At 34.8% G+C, this 21,080-nt stretch overlaps 1 protein-coding gene across 1 annotated transcript in view; it reads left to right on the top strand.

Moving 5' to 3' along the window:
• Nucleotides 1-21,080, top strand: part of EPHA5 (EPH receptor A5) — a 332,484-nt gene that overhangs the window by 295,769 nt on the left and 15,635 nt on the right. Inside the window, exons 13-15 of the mRNA XM_022561692.3 lie at nucleotides 7,834-7,895; nucleotides 9,714-9,923; nucleotides 12,587-12,736. Coding sequence (XP_022417400.1) covers nucleotides 7,834-7,895; nucleotides 9,714-9,923; nucleotides 12,587-12,736 — 422 coding nt within the window. The remainder of the gene's footprint in view (nucleotides 1-7,833; nucleotides 7,896-9,713; nucleotides 9,924-12,586; nucleotides 12,737-21,080) is intronic.

The following is a 21,080-nucleotide window of genomic DNA, read 5'->3' as shown; positions in this document are numbered from 1 at the left end:
CACAGGGCCAGACACATTAGGGAATTTCAAAACTTTTTTAAAAGACATGAATGATAGTAAATGAATCAATGACTAAATTACAGTTATGTAAACAGTTAAAATGAGTTAGAGTGATATACAATTTATATTTTAATTTAAGCAACTTTGTTCTATAAAACTATGGGTGTTTTAGGAAAAATAATTAAAATGCATATGAAGAAAATTGCACGAGGATCTTTTCACAGGATCTTACATATAACTATAAGTTATAACTACTAATAATAATTAATGTTACTTTAAGTATGTGCTAAGTTAATGTTCTTTATATATTATCTTCTTTAATCTGCACAACAATGCTATCCTGTAGACACTAGTATTTGTTCTCATTTTACAGATGGGAAAAATTAACCTTAAGGAGTTAAATACCTTATCCAATATCATAAAACTAGCATAGGATAATACCAGATTTAAAAGCAGTTCTGCATGACTCCAAAACCCAAGCTCTTACAGTGTACATTACTAACCTCATTTTTATTATTTGGTATACACTTGACAAGGAACATTTATTTATTCAAAAGGTATTAATTGATCACCTAATACATGTCTATTCCTATTAATCAGTGGGATACAGCAGAGATTAAACAGACTGATTTCCTGCCTTTATGGAGCTTACCTTTGGGTAGGGAAGACAAACTAATTGAACAAATACATTTATAATATATTAAATGAAAAAAGTAAAGCTAAGTTAGGAGATTATGGATTGTTTCTATTGAGGGTTGGTGGTTTCTATTTTATTTAGAGAAAGGCCTCTCTGATAAGGCTTGAATAAGTGAAGGTATGAGCCTTACAGATATCTGGGGGCAGGCAGTGTGTTGTAGAAAGAAGAACCTGCAAGACTCGAATGGAACTTGCATAGAATGTTCGAGAAAAAACAAGGCCAGCGTTGCTTCAGTGGAATGAATGAGAGGAGTCTGGTAAGAGCTTAACTTGAAGATTTAATAGGAGAATAGACAGTATGTGAACACTTTGGTCCCTGCAAAGACTGCCTCTTATTCTGAGCCTTGGAGCCAAGATGTGATAGAATCTTATTTCTACATTAACAGGATCAGTCAGGATGCTGTGTTGAATAAAGACGGTAGAAGCCAGTGTTGAAATGGGGAGACAGGGAGGAGACTACTCTCATTATTCATACCTCATTATGGGTTAGATCAGGGTAGTAATCTAACAAGATGGTGAGTAGTAGTTGAATTCTATAGATATTTTGAAGGCAATCACAGTAAGTCTTCTTGTGGATTAGATGTGGAATATGAGAAAAAGAGAAGTCAATGATAATTATAAATTATTTGTCCTGAGTACCTTGAAGAAAGGAATTGTCAGTTATGGGGAAAATTCCAGGAGGAGCAAGATTGTGGTTGGTAATCAGTAGTTCCGTTTTGGACACGTTACTTTTGAGAGGCTTATAAGCACCCAATTGCAGATGTTGTGTATAAGATTGGATTCTGAGAAGTATAAATGAAAATGTTTGCAGTATGAATATGCTTGAACTTTATATCTTCCCTTTCACAAAAGGAAACAATTCTATGAGCCATTATCAGTGATAAACCATGATGGAAATAAACAAATTTAACACGGCAGTAGAAATGGAAGCCAGCTCATTAATTTGATACTAGTTTTTCATTATTAGGGCATAGAGAAAGGTATAATAAATAAACATAAGATATTTATTAGATATTTACAAGGGCTTTTTCTGATAAAATCTAAATTCTACTCACCTGAAAGATATATATCTATAGAAACAGATTTACTGGCTCAAAGATTGATTATTAGTAAATTAAACCTTGTGTTTTTAAAGTCATTTTCATTACTAATAAAACAAAGCTGTCACATTGTTAATTCTTAGATTCCTTAGCTCCTCTGCAAAGTCGATCATTGCTGACTCCACAAGTAATTATCCACCTTTGCTAATGTCAGAGCAATTCTAATTTATTTTTAACTTGAGAAATGAGCAGCTAATGAGAAAGTTTATATCAATATAAACAATCTGAAATAAAAGAGGATATTATGGAAAATTTGGAATTTCTATTTAATAGAAACATTTGGTGTTTCCATTTCAGGTAAGGTATAGAGGCTTTTGATTTTATAGTCTTTCCTAAAATTAAAATTACATAATTTTAAAAGTAGTTTTCCCTAAAGTGTTAACCAATAAATAAGGGTCATAATGGAATTAAAATATCTGAGTACCTTTCTAAGTTCTGCTTGCCCCATACTTCATCCTCCCTTCACATTCCCCCGCTTGATAAGCATTATCTATTCCTACTACAAACACAGGGTCCCATTTTCTGGGTGACATTAACCATTAATAATTGAATCATGATATTTCTTATTCCAAGCTTCCCTTGGAGTAAAAATTAAAGTAATTTCAAACAGCTACAAGTGTTAATGTACTAAATGGAATACAACCCAAATAGAATCGCGTAGTGAAATAAAACTATAGATATATAAGTATAAGCACAGGCTTACTTTTAATTATTTACAAATCTTGTAAAATGTTTGTAAGAGAAACCAGTGACAGTTGTTTTCCAGTGAATTGTGATGTTTCTAAATCAAATGCTCCCTTATACCCTTAAGTGGTACCATGTGTTTTTTGATGCACTCGTGGTTTCAGAAAAGCAGGTAGTACCAATGCAAATAAAATAATAAGCCCAGATTTAGTTGCAACTCTTGTGATGTAGCCTAGTTCAGTGTTTCTCAAAATACAACGTGCCTCTGAGGATATTGCTAAAATGCAGAATCTGTTTTAATAGATTGGATTGGGCACTGAGATTTTGCATTTCCAGCAAGCTCTCAGGTGATAGCTATGCCACTTGTCAAGGGCCATGCTCTGAAAAGCAAGGACTAAATCAACACTCCCCACAGTTTGTCTCACCTAACTTTGAGATAGCTTGTGAAAAAAGACTGCTTTACCAGAAGTGGCGTGTTCTCTTCTCTCTTGGATTTTGTTGGACATTAGCACCAAAAAAAATCACTTACTAAGGAAGCAAATGCAGTTTTGTTTTACTGTGGTAAGAAAAACCCACATATCATGATATCTACCCTATTAAATTTTTAGATGTAGATACAGTTTTTTTAATTGTAAGCACAATGTTGTACGGCTGATCTCTAGAAACTTTTTGTCTTGCATAACTAAAACTTTATACCTATTGAACAGTAATTCCTTCTTTCCCCCTCCCCCCGCCACTGGCAGCCACCATTCTACTTTCTGTTTCTATGGGTTTGACTACTTTAGATACTTCATATAAGTGGAATCCAAGACCTATCCACTTCACTATCGAACACTTCAAAACATTTGGAGCATATATAAGTAATGATCATACATAAAAACATATTATTTATTGAAAGCAACTGAATCCCTACCAGATCTTCCATTAATGCATGAATAGTTTGGTATGGCATAGTCATGATTATCAAACTTATATTATCACAAAAGACTAAATATTTGTGAGATTTTAAAGTTAAAATTTTAAATAAATATTTGGAAATTATAGGCATCATAGTATGGAGGGAAGGAAAACAACTTTTATAATCAGGTGGACATGAATTTGATTCCCAACTTTGTTTCTTATACGACTTGCCCTAATCAACTCAGGTAATATATTGAATCATTTTACGCCTCACTTTTCTTTCTCTGAAAAGAGTCTTTTGTAATATCACTGTTATAGAATTTTGATTACAATTAAAAATAACATCATGCCTTGTAAGTGGGCACTCAGTATATCAATAAACTGTAGTTCTTTTATGATTATCAATACCAAATGATGAAATATGAGGTTGGTGAATTCCACAAATAATGTGTTTCTATTACTACTTAGACTCTGCCTGAACTGGGTCCTCAGTAAATATTATGAAGTAATGTAAAAACTCTACTCTGTGATTAAAATCATGTTTTGACATGCTTTATGAGCTCTTTTTATATTGATTTTTGATAATATGCTTTCAAAATTATTGGCAGATTTACTCTTTGTCTGTACTTCAAGCTGGATAATGGAAAATGATTTATACCATTTTATTGAATTTACAATGGTTAGAGTAAAGCCACATTAATTAATGCTATGTCATTTTTGCAGGCTAGCAGGAACTGAGACAAAACATATGCCAAACTAAATATAATTATCATTAAAATGGCTTAAGCATGAGAAATAATCAAATGAGTCCTGAACTGTCTTATTCTTGTCAACAAAAGAAGATCATGCTTGTTTGCAAACATGCATTTTAATTGCTTTTCCCCCATTTTCTGAAATAAAAGAGGTGTTTTAGGTCCCTATCATATTTTTCAAAACCTACGCTGTCATAAGTAATGAATCTGACTTTTAAAGCTAAGTGATGAATACTAAAAAAAAAATCTTATAGGAGGAATACCAGGTGCAGATCTCCCTAAAAAGCAATTACTCTTTCTTTCCAAATATATATTATTCAATATCAATAAAGTTTCTGATCAGTCATTCTCTTTAGAGTATGAATTCTTTCGTCTAAGCTCAGTGAATCTGGGTTGAATTTAAGGAAAAAATTTACCCAAGAGGTATTTTTACATAGGGATTTTATCCAACTCCTGCTCAGGAGACCTTGGGTGAGCAGTAGTAAATATTTACCACTAACCCATAGCTGTAAGAAGAGGGTCTAAAAAATTAGAGGATAGACAGAGAGAAGAGAAAGAAACTGAGAAAAAGTTTTCTGTTCTCTAGAAAAAGAGAATAGAAGGAAACTGAAGGTTTTGAAGTAGTAATATAGGAGAAGTGCTGTAATAATAAAAGGCTTGGGGTAGAGTAGATAATTGTAGACATTGATTAGGCCTTCACTTTGATGGACAAGGCATCTGTTCATGTGATAGGAGCTGAGAGGTACCAATGAGGGAAAGCTAAGACTATGTTCTCTGGATATCTGCTGGAATTCAGTTCTTCCAATTCCAATTAAACTATGACAACTCCCTCAACGGATTTCTGTAAGTGAGAGTCAGATCTACACAGGACATATTCCTAGAAACACAGGCTGATTCTAGAAAATGTAGCCCTTTCCCTAATTTGATCAGGGCTGGTGTTCAGCAAATACATATTTTTTGGCTCTATTAGCTGTAAATTTATTGAAATACTCCCATGCTATTTGATAAAAAGCTGAAGCCAGGGTTACCCTTTTATATGCCTACTCAGCTTCATCTCTGGGTACTTCTGAATTCCTGAAATCAGGCAGATGAAGAGGTGATGTCTGGTACACCAGGACATTCTGATATTCCAGTATTACGGTTGGTTGAACTTCAGACATGTAGGTCCCTGTGCCAAAGCAGTTATCAAATATTTTGGCTGTCACCCTTGGGGAAGCATATTAATTCTGGACTTTTGAAGGAAAAGGGGCTTCAACATTAATAAAAGCCGGAAATAGGCTCTAGGATGTAAGAATGGGACCAAAAGGGCCTAAAGCAAAATTTTGTCTATTTAGAGTTTGTCTGAAGACCATTAAAATGGGTGTGGCATCATTAAAATGAAGTTAAATTGGAAGCATATCTCAATTCATGAACTTAGATTACAGCCATAGTTAGGAGAAAATGCAGTTATAATCCTTTTTTCTGTTATGTTGTCTTGGCCATTTACAAATACAATGAGTCATTCTTTTTTTTCTAACTAAGGTATTGTATTTCCAGTCAGTTTTAAAAATCAACATTCCCCAACTCATCTCCTGTCACTTCCTGAATTACAAAGCAAAATTCAGCCCTCTAGCCATGTTTGAACTTGAACTCTTTCATGACAAGATACCTTGGCCCATGCTGCCTCTTCTTCCTGGAATATCTGTCACCATTTATTACACCAGTGACCCTTTCAATCTTCCAAATTCAAATCAAATGACATCTCCAATGTATATTCTCTACACATGGGATGTTTTACCTAACGTAGGCATAGTACAAATATATGACAAATGAATTTTTTAGACAACCTTTTTAAATAACTTTTACAAACTTTAAAGAGGAGGAGAAATGCATCTGCCTTTGTAGCATTACTTGTCACATTTCACTCAAAGAATAATGCTTCTAAAGTATTTTAAAAGAAGATAATTGTCTGAGTGAGAAATTAGACTGACCTACCTTATTATACTAAATAGTGAGTTTTAAGTGATTTTGGAATGAAAACTCCTTTTTCTTTCTAGTTATTTCTTTTTCATGCAATTGTCTAACTTTCTATATCTCTGTTTACATTTCAGACTAATGTTGTATGAATAAATATAAAAGTTCTAACTCTATGACCTGAATGAATCACTTCTCAAGTAAAATACAGATACCCTTCTGGAGAATGCCATTAAGTTAATTACAGTGCATTTCATAATTGAATAGACCCTGTTTCCCTTTATAATATAAAAAGTTAATTAATAGATATACAAGATAGAATTTTACTATCATAAGGTCTTTTTTTACTTACCTAAAAATAGTTTAAATTAACACTAAAATTGTATGTAGTATACTTTTATCAAAGAGTAAAGGGGCATGTTTTAAAATAGTGAGGTTAGCGTGGAGTGATAAAACTAACAACCATGTTTTAGATATTTTTTCATATAGCAAAGTTTTGTGTTTTTTTTTGCGGTACGCGGGCCCTTCACTGTTGTGGCCCCTCCCGTTGCGGAGCACAGGCTCCGGACGTGCAGGCTCAGCGGCCATGGCTCAAGGGCCCAGCCGCTCCGCGGCATGTGGGATCCTCCCGGACCGGGGGACGAATCCGTGTCCCCTGCATCGGCAGGTGGACTCTCAACCACTGCGCCACCAGGGAAGCCCTATAGCAAAGATTTTTGATCTTATATTTTTCATCTTGTATCACAGACATATTACACACTAACTGCCATAATTTTATGAGGGATAAAATTTGATCTATTCTCTTAGTCGACTTATATCTAGCAATGAAACCCCACAGATACAAAGTTGATAAAGTTTATAAAATAATAATACATAGCAGATTCTAAGTGACAGGCACTATTTTAAGTGACCTGGATAACAATATGACTTGGTGGATACTCACAGTAACTCTATGAGGCAAGTGCCATTAATATCTCCATTTTACAGATGAGAAAAATGAGATACAGAGATAAGAATTGATTTGCCCAAGATCACTTGATAATAAGTGATTGATCTGGGATACAAAGCCAAGCAGTGTAGCTCCAGAGTCTGTCTAGCTACAGTTTTATATCAGACATGAAAAGAGGAGGACTTCATCCATCAGAATGATGATTGCAAGAGAAGTTTCCAGACAGCAAGAGGAATCAGAACAGGGTTTTGAAGAATGAAAAAATTGGGGTTGATAAAGATCATAAGTATGTGGCAGAGAGGGAAAAGGGAGGTAGCCATAAGTAAATGAATTATAAGAACATAGAAATAAAGTTTGGAAAATACAACATATATTCCAGGGATCATAAACAGGGTAGTTAGACTGGACAGGAGTTTTTATTTAGAACTGTGAGGAAGATGAATATGTTTTCAGTGCTTTGCTGGATATTATTATTTGGCACTTTATATCATTACCTCTATTAAAATAAAATTCATCCTTAAACTCATTTTCTACATAAATTGATTTTGGTATTGAAAATTATGGGTTTTTGAATCTTAAATGTCAATCTTTATCATTCTTGTGATACTTTCTTCTCACTGACCCAATTTAGTATATACTAAGATATCATCATGTCATAAATTTACTTGCTACTCAAAAAGGACTATTTTTTTAACAGATGTATATAATTTGGACAACAATAAAAACTTCCAAGTAAACTCTTCCTAGATAAGAGTACAAAATCTAAAAGCAACAGTTTATAACACTGTGTTCTTTTCAGGTAAACCAGTGATGATAGTGACAGAGTATATGGAAAATGGCTCTTTAGATACATTTTTAAAGGTAAGATATGAGACAAATGTAACTATTCAAAGTGTTATTCATATATTGACCATGATGTTGAAGTTGAAATCCAGCCACTTTAAAGCTAAATTTTAAATAGAAATATCTGGAGTCAGGATAATTATACTACAAAAATTAACTTCGGTTTGAAAATTATCCACTTCAGAAAATGTATACAAATCCAAATTACGTGTCTCTACAGTTTTATTTAAGTGTATGTTAATGTGCCCCTCCAAAAAAAATAAAAGAGGGAAGGAAGGAAGGAAGGAAAGGAGAAAAAGAGAAGCTTTTATAGGTACTTAACTCTCTCTGAAGTAAGTCATACAGAGAAAGACAAATATATGATATCGCTTATATGTGGAATCTAAAAAAATGGTACAATTGAACTTATTCGCAAAACAGAAATAGAGTCACCGATGTAGAAAACAAACTTACAGTTACCAGGGGAGGAAATGGGGGGAGGGGAGATAAGTTGGCAGATTGTGATTGACATATACACACTACACTACTATGTATAAAATAGATAACTAATAAGGACCTACTGTATAGCACAGGGAACTTTACTCAATACTCTGTAATGGTCTATATGGGAAAAGAATCTAAAAAAAAGTCAATATATGTATATGTGTAACTGATTCACTTTGCTGTACAGCAAAAACTAAAACAACATTGTAAATCAACTATACTTCAACAAAAATTTTTTTAAAAAGAACAAAAAAAAAGTACTTAACTCTCTCAAAGTATATCAGGCAGAATAAGGAAAATGTCTAAAAAGTCCATGAAAATCATCTATATTAATGAAAGAGTCAAATAGACTCATAACTCATCTGAGGGCCAGTCACTACTTGTACCAGCAGAGTCATTACGTGATAACAGACAGTAGCCAATGTTGTCAGATCTTCTGGATTTTAGGAAAAGATTGTATTTTTAAATATGCAAGTCTTCAAATTTTAAGCGTTGGCAATTCATTTTATTAATAAATAGCATGTGCTAGACAATGTAACATGTTTGCAGGCCTGATTAAACCTGTAGTCTGGCAGCTTTTCACTTTCAATATAGCAACTATTGCTATTGATTAAAAGTAATGGGACAGTGGCATTAATGACGATTATAAGAAGGGCCTGTGCATTGAATATGACAGGGGTCCACTGACAAGGCAAACTTCCCTTTCAATCTCCAGCCTCTACCAGATTCTGCTGCCAAATTTCTAGTACATATATTTAAGTTCTTCAGTCTCTTAAGGTCACATCATTCCTTTATTTCAAAATAAGCATCAGTTGAGCCTTATTCTGTGTGTCTGCACCAAGTCCAGTGCCCTTGACAAAGACAGCAAGCTTCTCAGAAATGCTAACATTCTCCTGGTCACTGTTCAGTCCCTCCCTCCCCCATCTGCTCTTGCAGATTCTCCCTTACTTCCTCTGGCCACTTCTTCCTTACCCCAATATGCCTATCCAGCCAGCTTCTTTTAAGTCACTTCAAAAATGTGCAGTGTTAACCCAAGGCAGGCACTAGGTTGAAGTGATGAAAACGCTCCTCTGATGACTGAGAATAAAGGATTACAATGCAGAAAAGAGCAACTATAAGTGAGATTTTGGTCAAGGGCTTTCAAAGCCTTTATCTGCTTTGACCGAGCAGAGGACTGTTACGCATTATCAAGTTAACTATCTATTGCTTAACTTTTCCCATTCTCCTTCAGATAGAAATTGCATATGAATTTGGTAGTAGTATATATTAATTTGGGGATTGAAGGAAGATCCTTTCATATTTTCCCTTAGTGATTGGGGTTGTAGGACTAATATTTCTGTATAATCTTTACAGAAAAATGACGGGCAGTTCACTGTGATCCAGCTGGTTGGTATGCTGAGAGGCATCGCTGCAGGAATGAAGTACCTTTCTGACATGGGCTACGTGCATAGAGACCTTGCTGCCAGAAACATCTTAATAAATAGTAACCTTGTGTGCAAAGTGTCTGACTTTGGGCTTTCCAGGGTACTGGAAGATGATCCTGAGGCAGCCTACACCACTAGGGTAAGAGCTAACAGAATGAATTTCTGAAATACTAGACTAGAGACATTTAATATTTAAAGATTTTAAAGGAAATAGAAAAAAAAAGAAAATAGAAAGAAATTCCTCCAATATAGGAAGAAAGAGAGAGAAAAAGGGGAAGGTGGATTAAAAAAATCCAGATAACTCTCCTTGTTAGATATCAGAAAATTCAAATATTAAATTCAGATAAGCCAAGTATTCACTTTATGAGTCTTAGTAGTTCAATTTTTCCTTGCAGATACTGAAAATAAAAAGTTTGAGTTCATAGTGGATACAACTCATAAAATCATATTAAACATAAAAGAAAAAGTTAAAGAGAGAATCTCCTGCATTAAAAGCAATAAATATATATACATATATTAACATTACTGGCGGTATTTTAATGCCTAATTTCTTTAATACTATGTAAATTGTTAAGCCCACATATATGGAAAATTGGTCACTAATTCACATTGTCATAATTAGCATAAATCAACACCCTTTTCCAGCAAAGTAATTGCTTCCTGAATTGCTGTTGTATAATTGACAGTTTTTTCTGTGGAAAACTGTGGGAATTGATGGAACAGAATTTTCTGGACAGTCTATGTATTGTACTTCTTGAGTTTTAATCCCTTTTAATAAACTACATTTGTTTAATTCTAAATCTTCTGAAGGACATCAAGATATCCTCAATGTTTAAACTTCTTATGAAGACAGGAATTTATCATTATATCTTTTTCACTATACAATGTGGCTAACTTTTGTTTCAATACAGAATACTTTTGTCATCTCTTATTCTTATGATAGATGTTACACATTTTCTTATTTAATTCAACGTTTTAAAATTACTTCTACTCATAGTCTAACAATAAACTATAGATTATAAGGCTGTTTTTTTTCATTGTTGCATTGTGATTTATGGATAGTTAAGGATTATACTATGCTGAAGATCATGAGTGACTTATCTAAGCAAACAAAGCCTTCAAATTATCAGCTTAATAAATCAATAAATTAATTGGTGGAATATGCCTTTCTTTCTAGACCTAATTATTATTGTCATTATTTGAGTTAAATGAAACCTCAATTAGGAATTCTCCTGGGATTAGAGTTACATTTAATAAACTTGGCCTAAACAAGATTGAGTTTATAGAAAAACCCATTCCCAGCATGACTGGTTGGTGTCTCAGTTAAATGCATAAAGTAAATTTGTCAAGGTCTGTGTGAATGTGTCATGCTGGTGGAGAGGGAGGGGGAGAGGAGCCAGAGATCCTGAGACCCTCAAGACTTACTCCTGGGAAATGGGGTGTGGCAGCACTTTGTGGAAAATCCATATATTGAGAGATGAGCCAATAAGGGAACTTCAGATAATATTGATGTCCAATATGATGGTCAGAGGACCAGGAGAAAATTTCTAGGCTGAAGTTTAAAGTAATCGACAAATTACAATTTCAAGAGGAATTGTAATAATTATAGATGATCCCAGTGCCACATAGCCAGGCCTAATAATGTGATCTTGCCTATGAATAATTAATTAACAAAAGTTATGTTTCAGGAAAGTCTTCTCAATGTGCTGCTACCATATTTCTAAGGAGCAAATAATTCAAACTTAGTTTCAATAATTCAAATTAACATCAACTCAGAACAATTTTAAGCATTACATGAAATTGTTATTTCTTCATATATCCTGAAACTTTGGTTCATAAAGAAAGTTTGTCCCATTTTTTCTAGTATGTGAATTAATTTTTTTTTCTTCCTGCAAAACAGGAAGGCATATATTAGTCTTTTTACAGGAAAATATTCAAAACACTCACTTCTTTCTTTCTCTCTTTTAAAATATATTTGCTTATAGATGAAATGTTTGGTTGCATTGATTTTTCTTCTTTTAAAAATGAGGAGAAAAACGTTTACCCTGAAAGGGGTGGGATATAAAAGTGTTATCTAGTAAACTAGGAGAAAACTTACCAAATCATTGTTTTTATCATGTAAAAGCCCCAAACTTGATAATGTTGTAAGTTTTCCCCTGTAATCTAATTTTAATAATTTTTAATTTGGTTGAATCTCATTTAGATACTTACCTTTTTGGTTATAAAAAAAACAAAAAACAGTTTGACCAAACACACACAAAAATGTGACAATGGGAAATAAGAGAAATCAAGTCTAAAAGAAATTGCACGGTGTCAGGAGAAAGTCTAACTAAGTTTTTAACATATCTGATTTTCATGCTTGTCTTATTAACATTTAAACTTCTCATGGTTACATTCAGCAATCAAGACTTTCTATTTACAGTCCCTATATTAAAGGAAAAAAGAACCCTGGGAATTTGAGTCCTTTACTTTCTGTTAGAAAGTCATGAAAGTTACCTTATTGATTTGCCTGACTGCCTGCTTTCCCCACTTAAAGCTGCCATCCTGATACTGTAATTGAGATGTGGGTCCTGTATGTGTTCCAGTAGTCAAACAGAATTTAAACTAGAAAGCTTCCAGCCAGCCAATTAGTAGTCAGCCTACAAGTGCTTATGGGCTGAGATATGTGAAAAGAGACTGTATGCTGTCAAACAGATTCACTTAAAAATGCTACATCTCTTTCTAGATCTTTTCAGTGAGGAAGCAGTATCCCTAGATACATTTGAAGTATGTGGGAATTTTTTTCTTCTTTTTCAATTGTAGGGAGGCAAAATTCCAATCAGATGGACTGCCCCAGAAGCTATAGCTTTCCGAAAGTTTACCTCTGCCAGTGATGTCTGGAGCTATGGGATTGTGATGTGGGAGGTTGTGTCTTACGGAGAGAGACCCTACTGGGAGATGACCAACCAAGATGTAAGTATGGAACTACTCCCCCTAAAGTTTGAATTGAAACAGTTCTCTGAGTCAGGAGACTATGTGTGTGTGTGTGTGTGTGTGTGTGTGTGTGTGTGTGTATGTATATAATATATATTTCTGAAAATGACAGTTGCTTAAAAAAGTGAAATACTCTTTGCTTAACCTCTGATCTGTTTTGTTATTAAAATCCTTTATGCAGAAGCTCAAAATAAGTTAGTACAAAGGAAAGCAAGTTACTGTTATATAAAAGCTTGCCAGACAGTCCTAGCAGTACTGTAGTGCTGTGTCACTCATTTTATGTCAGTATCATTTTCAAAAATGAAGAAAGAGCCATCAAAGAATGAATACTGACAGACAACTTTTTATGACATGCACTTGATAAAGGGAGCTAAAACTTCAAACCAAAAGGGTGAATGATATTGCTTTAATAGTGGATGCTTTTAGAGGATAAAAAGAAATAATCTGCTTCTTTACATTAAAAAAATGTAGGAAGAGTAATATTGTCTATTTAATTTGGGATAAAAACAGATTTTTTTCCCACGTGGAGAAATAATTCAGGCTTAGAATAATAGAATCCTGGAATTAAAGAAACCATGAAAGAATCTTCTATTCAAGTTCAGAATGATGCCTGACTACATGGCCTTTAGTGTTTGACTTTTTAATTTTCCATTGTTACTATTCAATATAGCCCTTTCTATTTTGGATTGCATTGAAATTTGATATTTTTTCTTCAAATAATTATAAAAGCTATCTTTTATTGAGCCCTTATTATATGCCATACTTTGTTTTAAATGAGTTGCCAACTAATAGCTCATTACTTCTTTATATAAAAACCAGTATAATGAACAGTCTTAACTAAATACCATGCTGATTTAAAAGATTTATTTTTTTCTCCAATTATTTCTTTCATCCATGCTCTGTAAAATCTCCTGCTCCTATGCCTTCAGGGATTATTAGGCAGGTGCTTTAGCTCTCCGGCTGCATTTTGGTGAATCAACAGTACCATGCCAGTAATTGACTCACTTTCAGATATAAAAATCCAAGTCCAATCTAAATCAGAGTCAATCTTATATCCATTTCAAAGTGTTTTCCACAACTGCAGGGCCAACCTGACCCTAAGTAGCAAGATTGGGAAGGAAGAATTGTCAGATTCTTGCTTTCCTCTCTGCAAGGTCCTTAAAGAGGAGGATGTACTCCAACTGAGATGTCCCAGAGTTCCTTGCACTTGCCGCCTGCTCCCCACTTCACAGTCTCTAATGGTACCTTACATATGTCTGCTTCACCTGAGGAAAGCACATCCTTGTTTGATGTTCTATCAGTTTTCCCTCTTTTAGATATTATTGCAGGCTGCCCCAGCCACCCTGTCTTCTTCAGATTTCCCCAGATGAGAAGCCAGGGTCACCCTGTGGCTTTCCCAAGAAATATTTCACAGCATTCTTTTCAGATAGCAATAGTAAATTAGACTGATGGATTCCCATCTCTCAACAAGCATACTGCAAGGCAGTGAGTCTCCCTTTCTTTTAGTCATCTAAAATTGCTACAACTAGTTTTCTTTTGCCCTGTTTGCTTGACCTAGTAAAGGGATGCTGACCTCTGTTTCTCTCAATTTGAGAGAACGTAGTATCTATTGTCTTCAACCTTATGATTTTAGGGGCAGGACTAGGGCCAAAGTATTGAACTCTTGTCACACATTTAACAACCCATCAGAGAGATATTATTTCTGTCTGGCTGTTAATAACCTGAAACTTAAGAGATTAAATGATTTTCATAATGCCACAAAAATAATAAAAGTTATACCAGAAATTTCAATCTGGTTCTCCAAAATTTTAATACCTAACCACTACACTGTTTCCAATAGAATCAATGTTTACATCCTCCCTTTCATTTCCAACCAGTGAGCCTAGATCAACCTTCTAACTGAATGTAAAATATTCAATTCAATATATAATGATTATTATGAATTAATCTAGCCTAGACAAAGATGAGACCTATTTGCTACTTGTTACTCTCCAGATAAATGCCGAATGCTAACTTGAGATGTATGGTTTGGCTTCTAACTTCTCTCAAGGCTCATTTCAATGCCATTTTTCCCTTTAATTTTTGTGAAAGTATTTTATTCTGTAATGCCAGCAAGCCTGCTCCCTTCACTCAAGGAAAACATTTACCCCTTATTTGCCTAGTGTTATAACTCCTTCTCACTTGAGATATTTTGAATTCTGATTCCATCAGTAGGAATTATTAGTCTTTCCCAACTATGTATATAATATGTGTAGGATTATTACATTATAGGAAATTATGCCTGATATAGCTGTATCTGTCACAAATAAAATGATAGATCAAAGTAGAACGTAATGCTAGGTGAATGCTCGTAAGTGTTTCTACTGATCTGGACTGTGCTTACTCATGCTCCTGGGGATTGACTGATCTATACTGGTAAACCTTGGCTCTGCTCCACACGGCCCTCATCTTCTTTCAGAGACCAGCAGGCTAGCCTAGATATGAGCTCATTTTCCCCATGGCTGAAGGGTGAGAATAAGCCCAGCCTGCAACATTCCATTGTCCAATCCCATAATCAGAGGATCAGTCCACTCACACTGCTCATTGTGAATGGACAATATAAAGTTATATGGAAAGGGACATAGAAACAAAGAGGTGTGAAGGATTCGGAACAGATATTTTTCCTGATTTCAGCCATTTGAGAGCCTTGATACTTTTTCAGATAACTTTATTTCAAACTATTTAGAAAAATACAAGGAAATGCTAATATTTTTAGGACATAATAAAAATAAAAACTAATATTTTGGTTTTCCAAGAATCTAAATGAGGTTTACAGAAAAATGTTATACAGTTAAAGATCTTTCTAAAATGTCTGCCTTTAATAGAAGGTCCAATACATGCTTTGCATTTTCTCAGCAAGTTTACTAGCATTAGTGGCATTTAGTTTCTAGATATGGCATTAAGTTTGGTATGCCTCAATTTCCATCAAAATTTGTATCTAAGAAACATGACAGATCTACTGTATTTGAAAATCATGATCACTGAATATTTCTTTTGAAAAAAGATTCTCAGAAATCAAAATAGAAGTACTGATTTGGCAGTTTTGAATGATGTATCCCATCATCTCTACATTCCAGATACTGATTCTAAAAAGGCTTTGCCACCATGAAAATGTTACATTACCAAGACATGTAGAATAATCTAAATCTCTCAGAGGAGACCTTCCACTGTGTCAGGGGGATAGAATGCCGCGGTAGGTTTTTTTGGGTTTAGGATTGCCTCTGTTATCACAGAGAAAAGCCATAACAACACATAATAAAAATAAACTAAAATGATTAAGATGATTTTATGTACATATCAGACCATGAACTCTGATTCAAGCTTGGGAAGCTAAGATAACATCCTGTAGTCAGTAGAAGCTTCTTTATTTACAGCAAACATTTTAAATCTCAACATTTTTCAGAACTTAAAATAAAAAACAAAATAAGAAGAGATGTCATTGTATTGCATTTTTATATTTAGTGACAATGTAAGAAGAGATGTCATTGTATTGCATTTTTATATTTAGTGACAATGTCTTTCTCTTGTATTTATTCAGAAATGTATGAATACATAGCGTATACTAAGCACATAAATTACAAAATGTTTTAAAAACTCAAAATGTTTTAAGTAATCTGTTTTTAAAATTTTTTTTAGGCATTCAGGTTTCTAGAACCATTTCTGTCAGCCTAAATCTTACTTTTAAGGCAGCAAAAACTGACTCCAGAAGGATGTGAACTCACTTTGTGCTGGGTTTGCCTTTCTCTTGGTCTTCTAAGGATAATGCTGTCCTTGGATGCAAGTAATTAGTTTAGGGACTGGTAGGTAACCTCATGGAAATTCTTACCCCTTTGGAAAAAATGGGACATAAAGAAATATCAATACTGCAGTCTAAAATTCCTATACCTTATTGTTTAAAAACAACTAAAACACAAATCTGAAATTGAAAGAATAGAATCATCTTTGATTCTATAACTCTCAGTCAGTTTCAATGATTATAAAGGGAATGGACTTGAACAGATTTCCAAGACCTCTTTAATCTCTGGAATTCTATTGATCTAAGATTGATATACAAAGAAAAAGACATACTCAGTACATTTTTAATAGCTACTGGAGACAGAAAAAAAATCCTAGGAAGAAAATTGGTCTATCTGGAACTATTTCTATGGCATTTGAGATAATTTCCAGGAATATATTATTAAACTCTAGTCACTTTGGGGGAAGCTTCATATCTCATAGTAACTAAAGGACTCATCTGTGAGATTGTGAGTAAACACCAAGCAACACAGGCACTCACACTCTATATAGAACCTAATTCATCAAAACACACAGCTAATGCTCAAAGGTTCCCTATAAATTTCCTGGCACTCACTTATTCAGCCTACACTTTCACACCTCCTGTTATAACGAATGCACTATCTTCCAAAATAGCTCATTTTAATTCTGGGTATTAATTTTTTTCTTATGGTGCAAGAAATCTGATTCCGTGAGGTAATATCCATACCTGTCCCAAATTATTTTCTTGGGAGGCAATTATTTCTCATTTCAATAGTGTGACTCAGCACCAGGATAGAAAGACCGCGTATCTGCATGCCAGAGAGACTTAAATGTGAATCTTTCCATTGCCACTTGTTACTTATGTGAACGTGGGCAATAGTTAACCTTCTGGAATGTCACCTATTTCACCTGTAAAATGTGTATATGATTTCTATTTTGCAAATATGTGTTAAATATGAATGTAGATAATATACATACAATTTGCATCTTAGTACCTATGATACCAATGAGCCTGGGCTAGTCTAGATCCTTCAAGAAGCCTATGCCATGAGGAAATTACATACACATTAGTATTATTAAAGGGAATTGCTTGTGAGGACAAACATGAAGGGATGAGAGGAAGCTGGGAGAGATGTCAGACTGTGATACAAATCTGACCCCAGGTAGAGTAGAGATCAAAGGAAAGATGATTGGAGGCAAGCATCTGAGGCTGAAGTGCACTTCTAAGAGAGGCTGCCAAGGCCGCCAAGGAGTCCTCAAGCCAGCATTGCCTGTTATAGGAGTCTCATAGGAATGTGCCTATCTTATCACTACCATATTCTGTAATTGACTGGGAGTAACCTATGTAAAGCATGGCCTTGGTGTAAATGTGATGATGGATTTTAGAGGTTTTAGGGTTAAGGACTGTAGATCAATTTCCATCCCTGCAGGTGAAGATATGAGAGACAGATTCTCGAGGTTGCTATGCTCCACCCCTTTTGCAACACAGAGCAACTTTTCCACACAGGTTCAGGAAGCATCTGTTCCATGGTTCTGCGGGGTTTTCTTTCTGAAGGGAAATTCAGCAGAGGCAGGTTATGGACTGAAATGCAGCCTCTGTAGCTTCAGCTGATCTCAGGACCTCATCTGGTCCTTAGCCTCTCCCTCCTCCATTATCCATTCTGACTTCCCATCACCAACAACTTGGCAGATCATCGTGGCTTAACTGATAGACGGAATCAATCCTTCACTCTTGGGGGTCGGCATTTTCTGGCCACAGCTGTTATAAAGAGGTAACGAGAGCCCCTTAGAGTATTACCTGGATTCCACACAAATTTCTCCCCACCACAACTGTGTGAAAACAGCTCAAATGCCTCCTGCTGTTCACTATCAATAACCTTGGCCATCATGGTGACTCACCTTCTCTTGTGCTTGTACCTGGGCACAAGTAGTCCAAAGTGCCTGGTGACAGCTATAACCATTTGTCGCCTGGCAAGAGTTACTGGGAATGAAGCACAATATAAAAGTTTCTGAGTTAATTGATTTAATACATAAATTGCATCCTGAACAATGACACCTACTCCTATCAAGGTGTTGCCTCCATGTTGGTGCTTCAGCTGTGCCTTTAAAAGGCCTTCCAGCATTCTGTGAGGCTAGTCACTTCTGGATAATGAACTATGTGTAGTGGTTGCTGGAACCAGCACATATCAGCTGGTGAATTTTCAGAACATTTCTACCTGAATGAGATTGTGTTGATAGCTTGAGGTTGACATGGAGTGAGTATTTATATCAGATAAATGAGAAAATGTTATAAATCTGTTTTCCCTGCAAGAAGACCCAGTTGTTAAATATTTAGGAGCATATCACTAAGTATGTGATTAGCTCACACATCCTTCACTATGAGGTGGATATTCTAGTTAGGGTATATGCTCGGTGGGAGTCCATGTTTGTGAATCAAACATTCCAACCTTATAATGCTAACTGAGGCTCTGTGGGTAAAAGCAAACCAGAATGGGTATATGTATCTGAAAGATGAGCCCATGACCCTTGCATGATGGAAAGGGCCCAATAGAGTCACCACTCACTGAAGAGTGCTTATTTGGTGCTCAGTGTTGGGTTTTATGTATTGGAAGGAAAGGCAGCATTCTTTAAATTGTGTTCAGACTATTGATTTACATGTCAATGCCAAGAAAATGCATAGCTTATGATATTTCAGATATAGAAATCTGAAATGATGCCAGATTGTCTGTAAAAATTCTGGTTGTCTTTTTATTTTTATTTTTTTTCTCTTCTTTCATTCATCTCAACCACCTCAATTAACAAAGGTAATCGTAATAACAAAGTCAATTGAGATTATGACTCATTGGCCATACATTATAAATTGTATGGTAAAATGAACAGCCTAAATAGCACTTTGGCAGATTTTCAGCATTTCATAAACCACGAGAGTACTAATGCCATTCATTTCTCCCCCAAGCTATGAAAGGAACAATTGGTAAAAATGAAAAAAAAAAAATCACTTCAAAATGTCTAAATATAAAATCTAAAATTATAGCTCTAAATCTATTTTAAATATAAATTCTAAACATTAATTTAGAATTAAATTCAATGACCTAATTACTGGGCCAAGTTCTAAGTTAACTTAGAGACAGAGTATTATATTTATATATAAAAATTTAGCTGAAAATAAAGTTAAGTAATATATTCTGGAAATAATTTCTCAGATCAAATAACTTACTAATTCCTTTAAAACTAAGGAATTGGTTTAATTCATTCATTTCATAATCACATATAAGACTAGCTGTTCAATGAAGAAAAGACAATTTTTTTTTAAATAGGTGCTAAAGAAAAAAAATAGACATAATTGGTATCAGCTTTGGGGAAAAGCACATTATAAAATATATCATGTTTTAAGTAAATAAGAATGACTGTTTTCACTGCATAGTTAAATATTTCATGATATAAAATATACTAAGACATTTAATTTTGGTACATATATGTTATTAAGGTAATACCACAATCCTTATCCACAATGGGAAGTCTTATAATAAGCAAATTAATAAATAAATGAGCTTCCATTAATATATGGGTGCAAATGGTACTTTTAATTTTTACTATTCATTTATTTGATCACTAGTGATAATTTCTCAAAATCGATTTAGTATTTTTTTCTTTTGTAAATTTTTTGTGTGTGTGTGTGGTACGCGGGCCTCTCACTGTTGTGGCCTCTCCCGCTGTGGAGCCCCCAGGCTTCGGACGCGCAGGCTCAGCGGCCATGGGCCATGGGCCCAGCTGCTCCGCGGCACGTGGGATCTTCCCGAACCGGGGCACGAACCTGTGTCCCCTGCATTGGCAGGCGGACTCTCAACCACTGCGCCACCAGGGAAGCCCTTTTGTAAATTTTTGATTAGTACCTATTTCTTATTTATTTGTAGTTTTATTTTATTGTTTTATTATTTTATTTCTCAATATGCATGAGATTTTAATGCATTAGATATGTTAATCATGTGTTATAGTTTTTGTAATATTTTCTACGAACACTATCACATAGTTATTGCCTTTTTTTTAACATCTTTATTGGAGTATAATTGCATAACAATGGTGTGTTAGTTTCTGCTTTATAGCAAAGTGAATCAGTTATAAATATACATATGTTCCCATATCTCTTCCCTCTTGCATCTCCCTCCCTCCCACCCTCCCTATCCCACCCCTCTAGGTGGTCACAAAGCACCAAGCTGATCTCCCTGTGCTATGCGGCTGCTTCCCACTAGCTATCTATTTTACGTTTGGTAGTGTATGTATGTCCATGCCACTCTCTCACTTTGTCACAGCTTACCCTACCCCCCTCCCGATATCCCTTCCCCCCTCTTGATATCCTCAAGTCCATTCTCTAGTAGGTCTGTATCTTTATTCCCGTCTTGTCCCAAGGTTGCTCATGACCTTTTTTTTTTTTTTCTTAGATTCCATATATATGTGTTAGCATATGGTATTTGTTTTTCTCTTTCTGACTTATTTCACTCTGTATGACACACTCTAGGTCCATCCACCT

Source organism: Delphinapterus leucas, chromosome 5, assembly GCF_059928025.1.
Source record: "Delphinapterus leucas isolate spDelLeu-1000000601 "Yukka" chromosome 5, BTC_Dleu_Yukka2, whole genome shotgun sequence".
In the NCBI taxonomy this organism is placed as follows: Eukaryota; Metazoa; Chordata; class Mammalia; order Artiodactyla; family Monodontidae; genus Delphinapterus; species Delphinapterus leucas.
The sequence above is the reverse complement of the archived record's forward strand: the minus strand, read 5'-3'. Positions and strand labels throughout refer to the sequence as shown.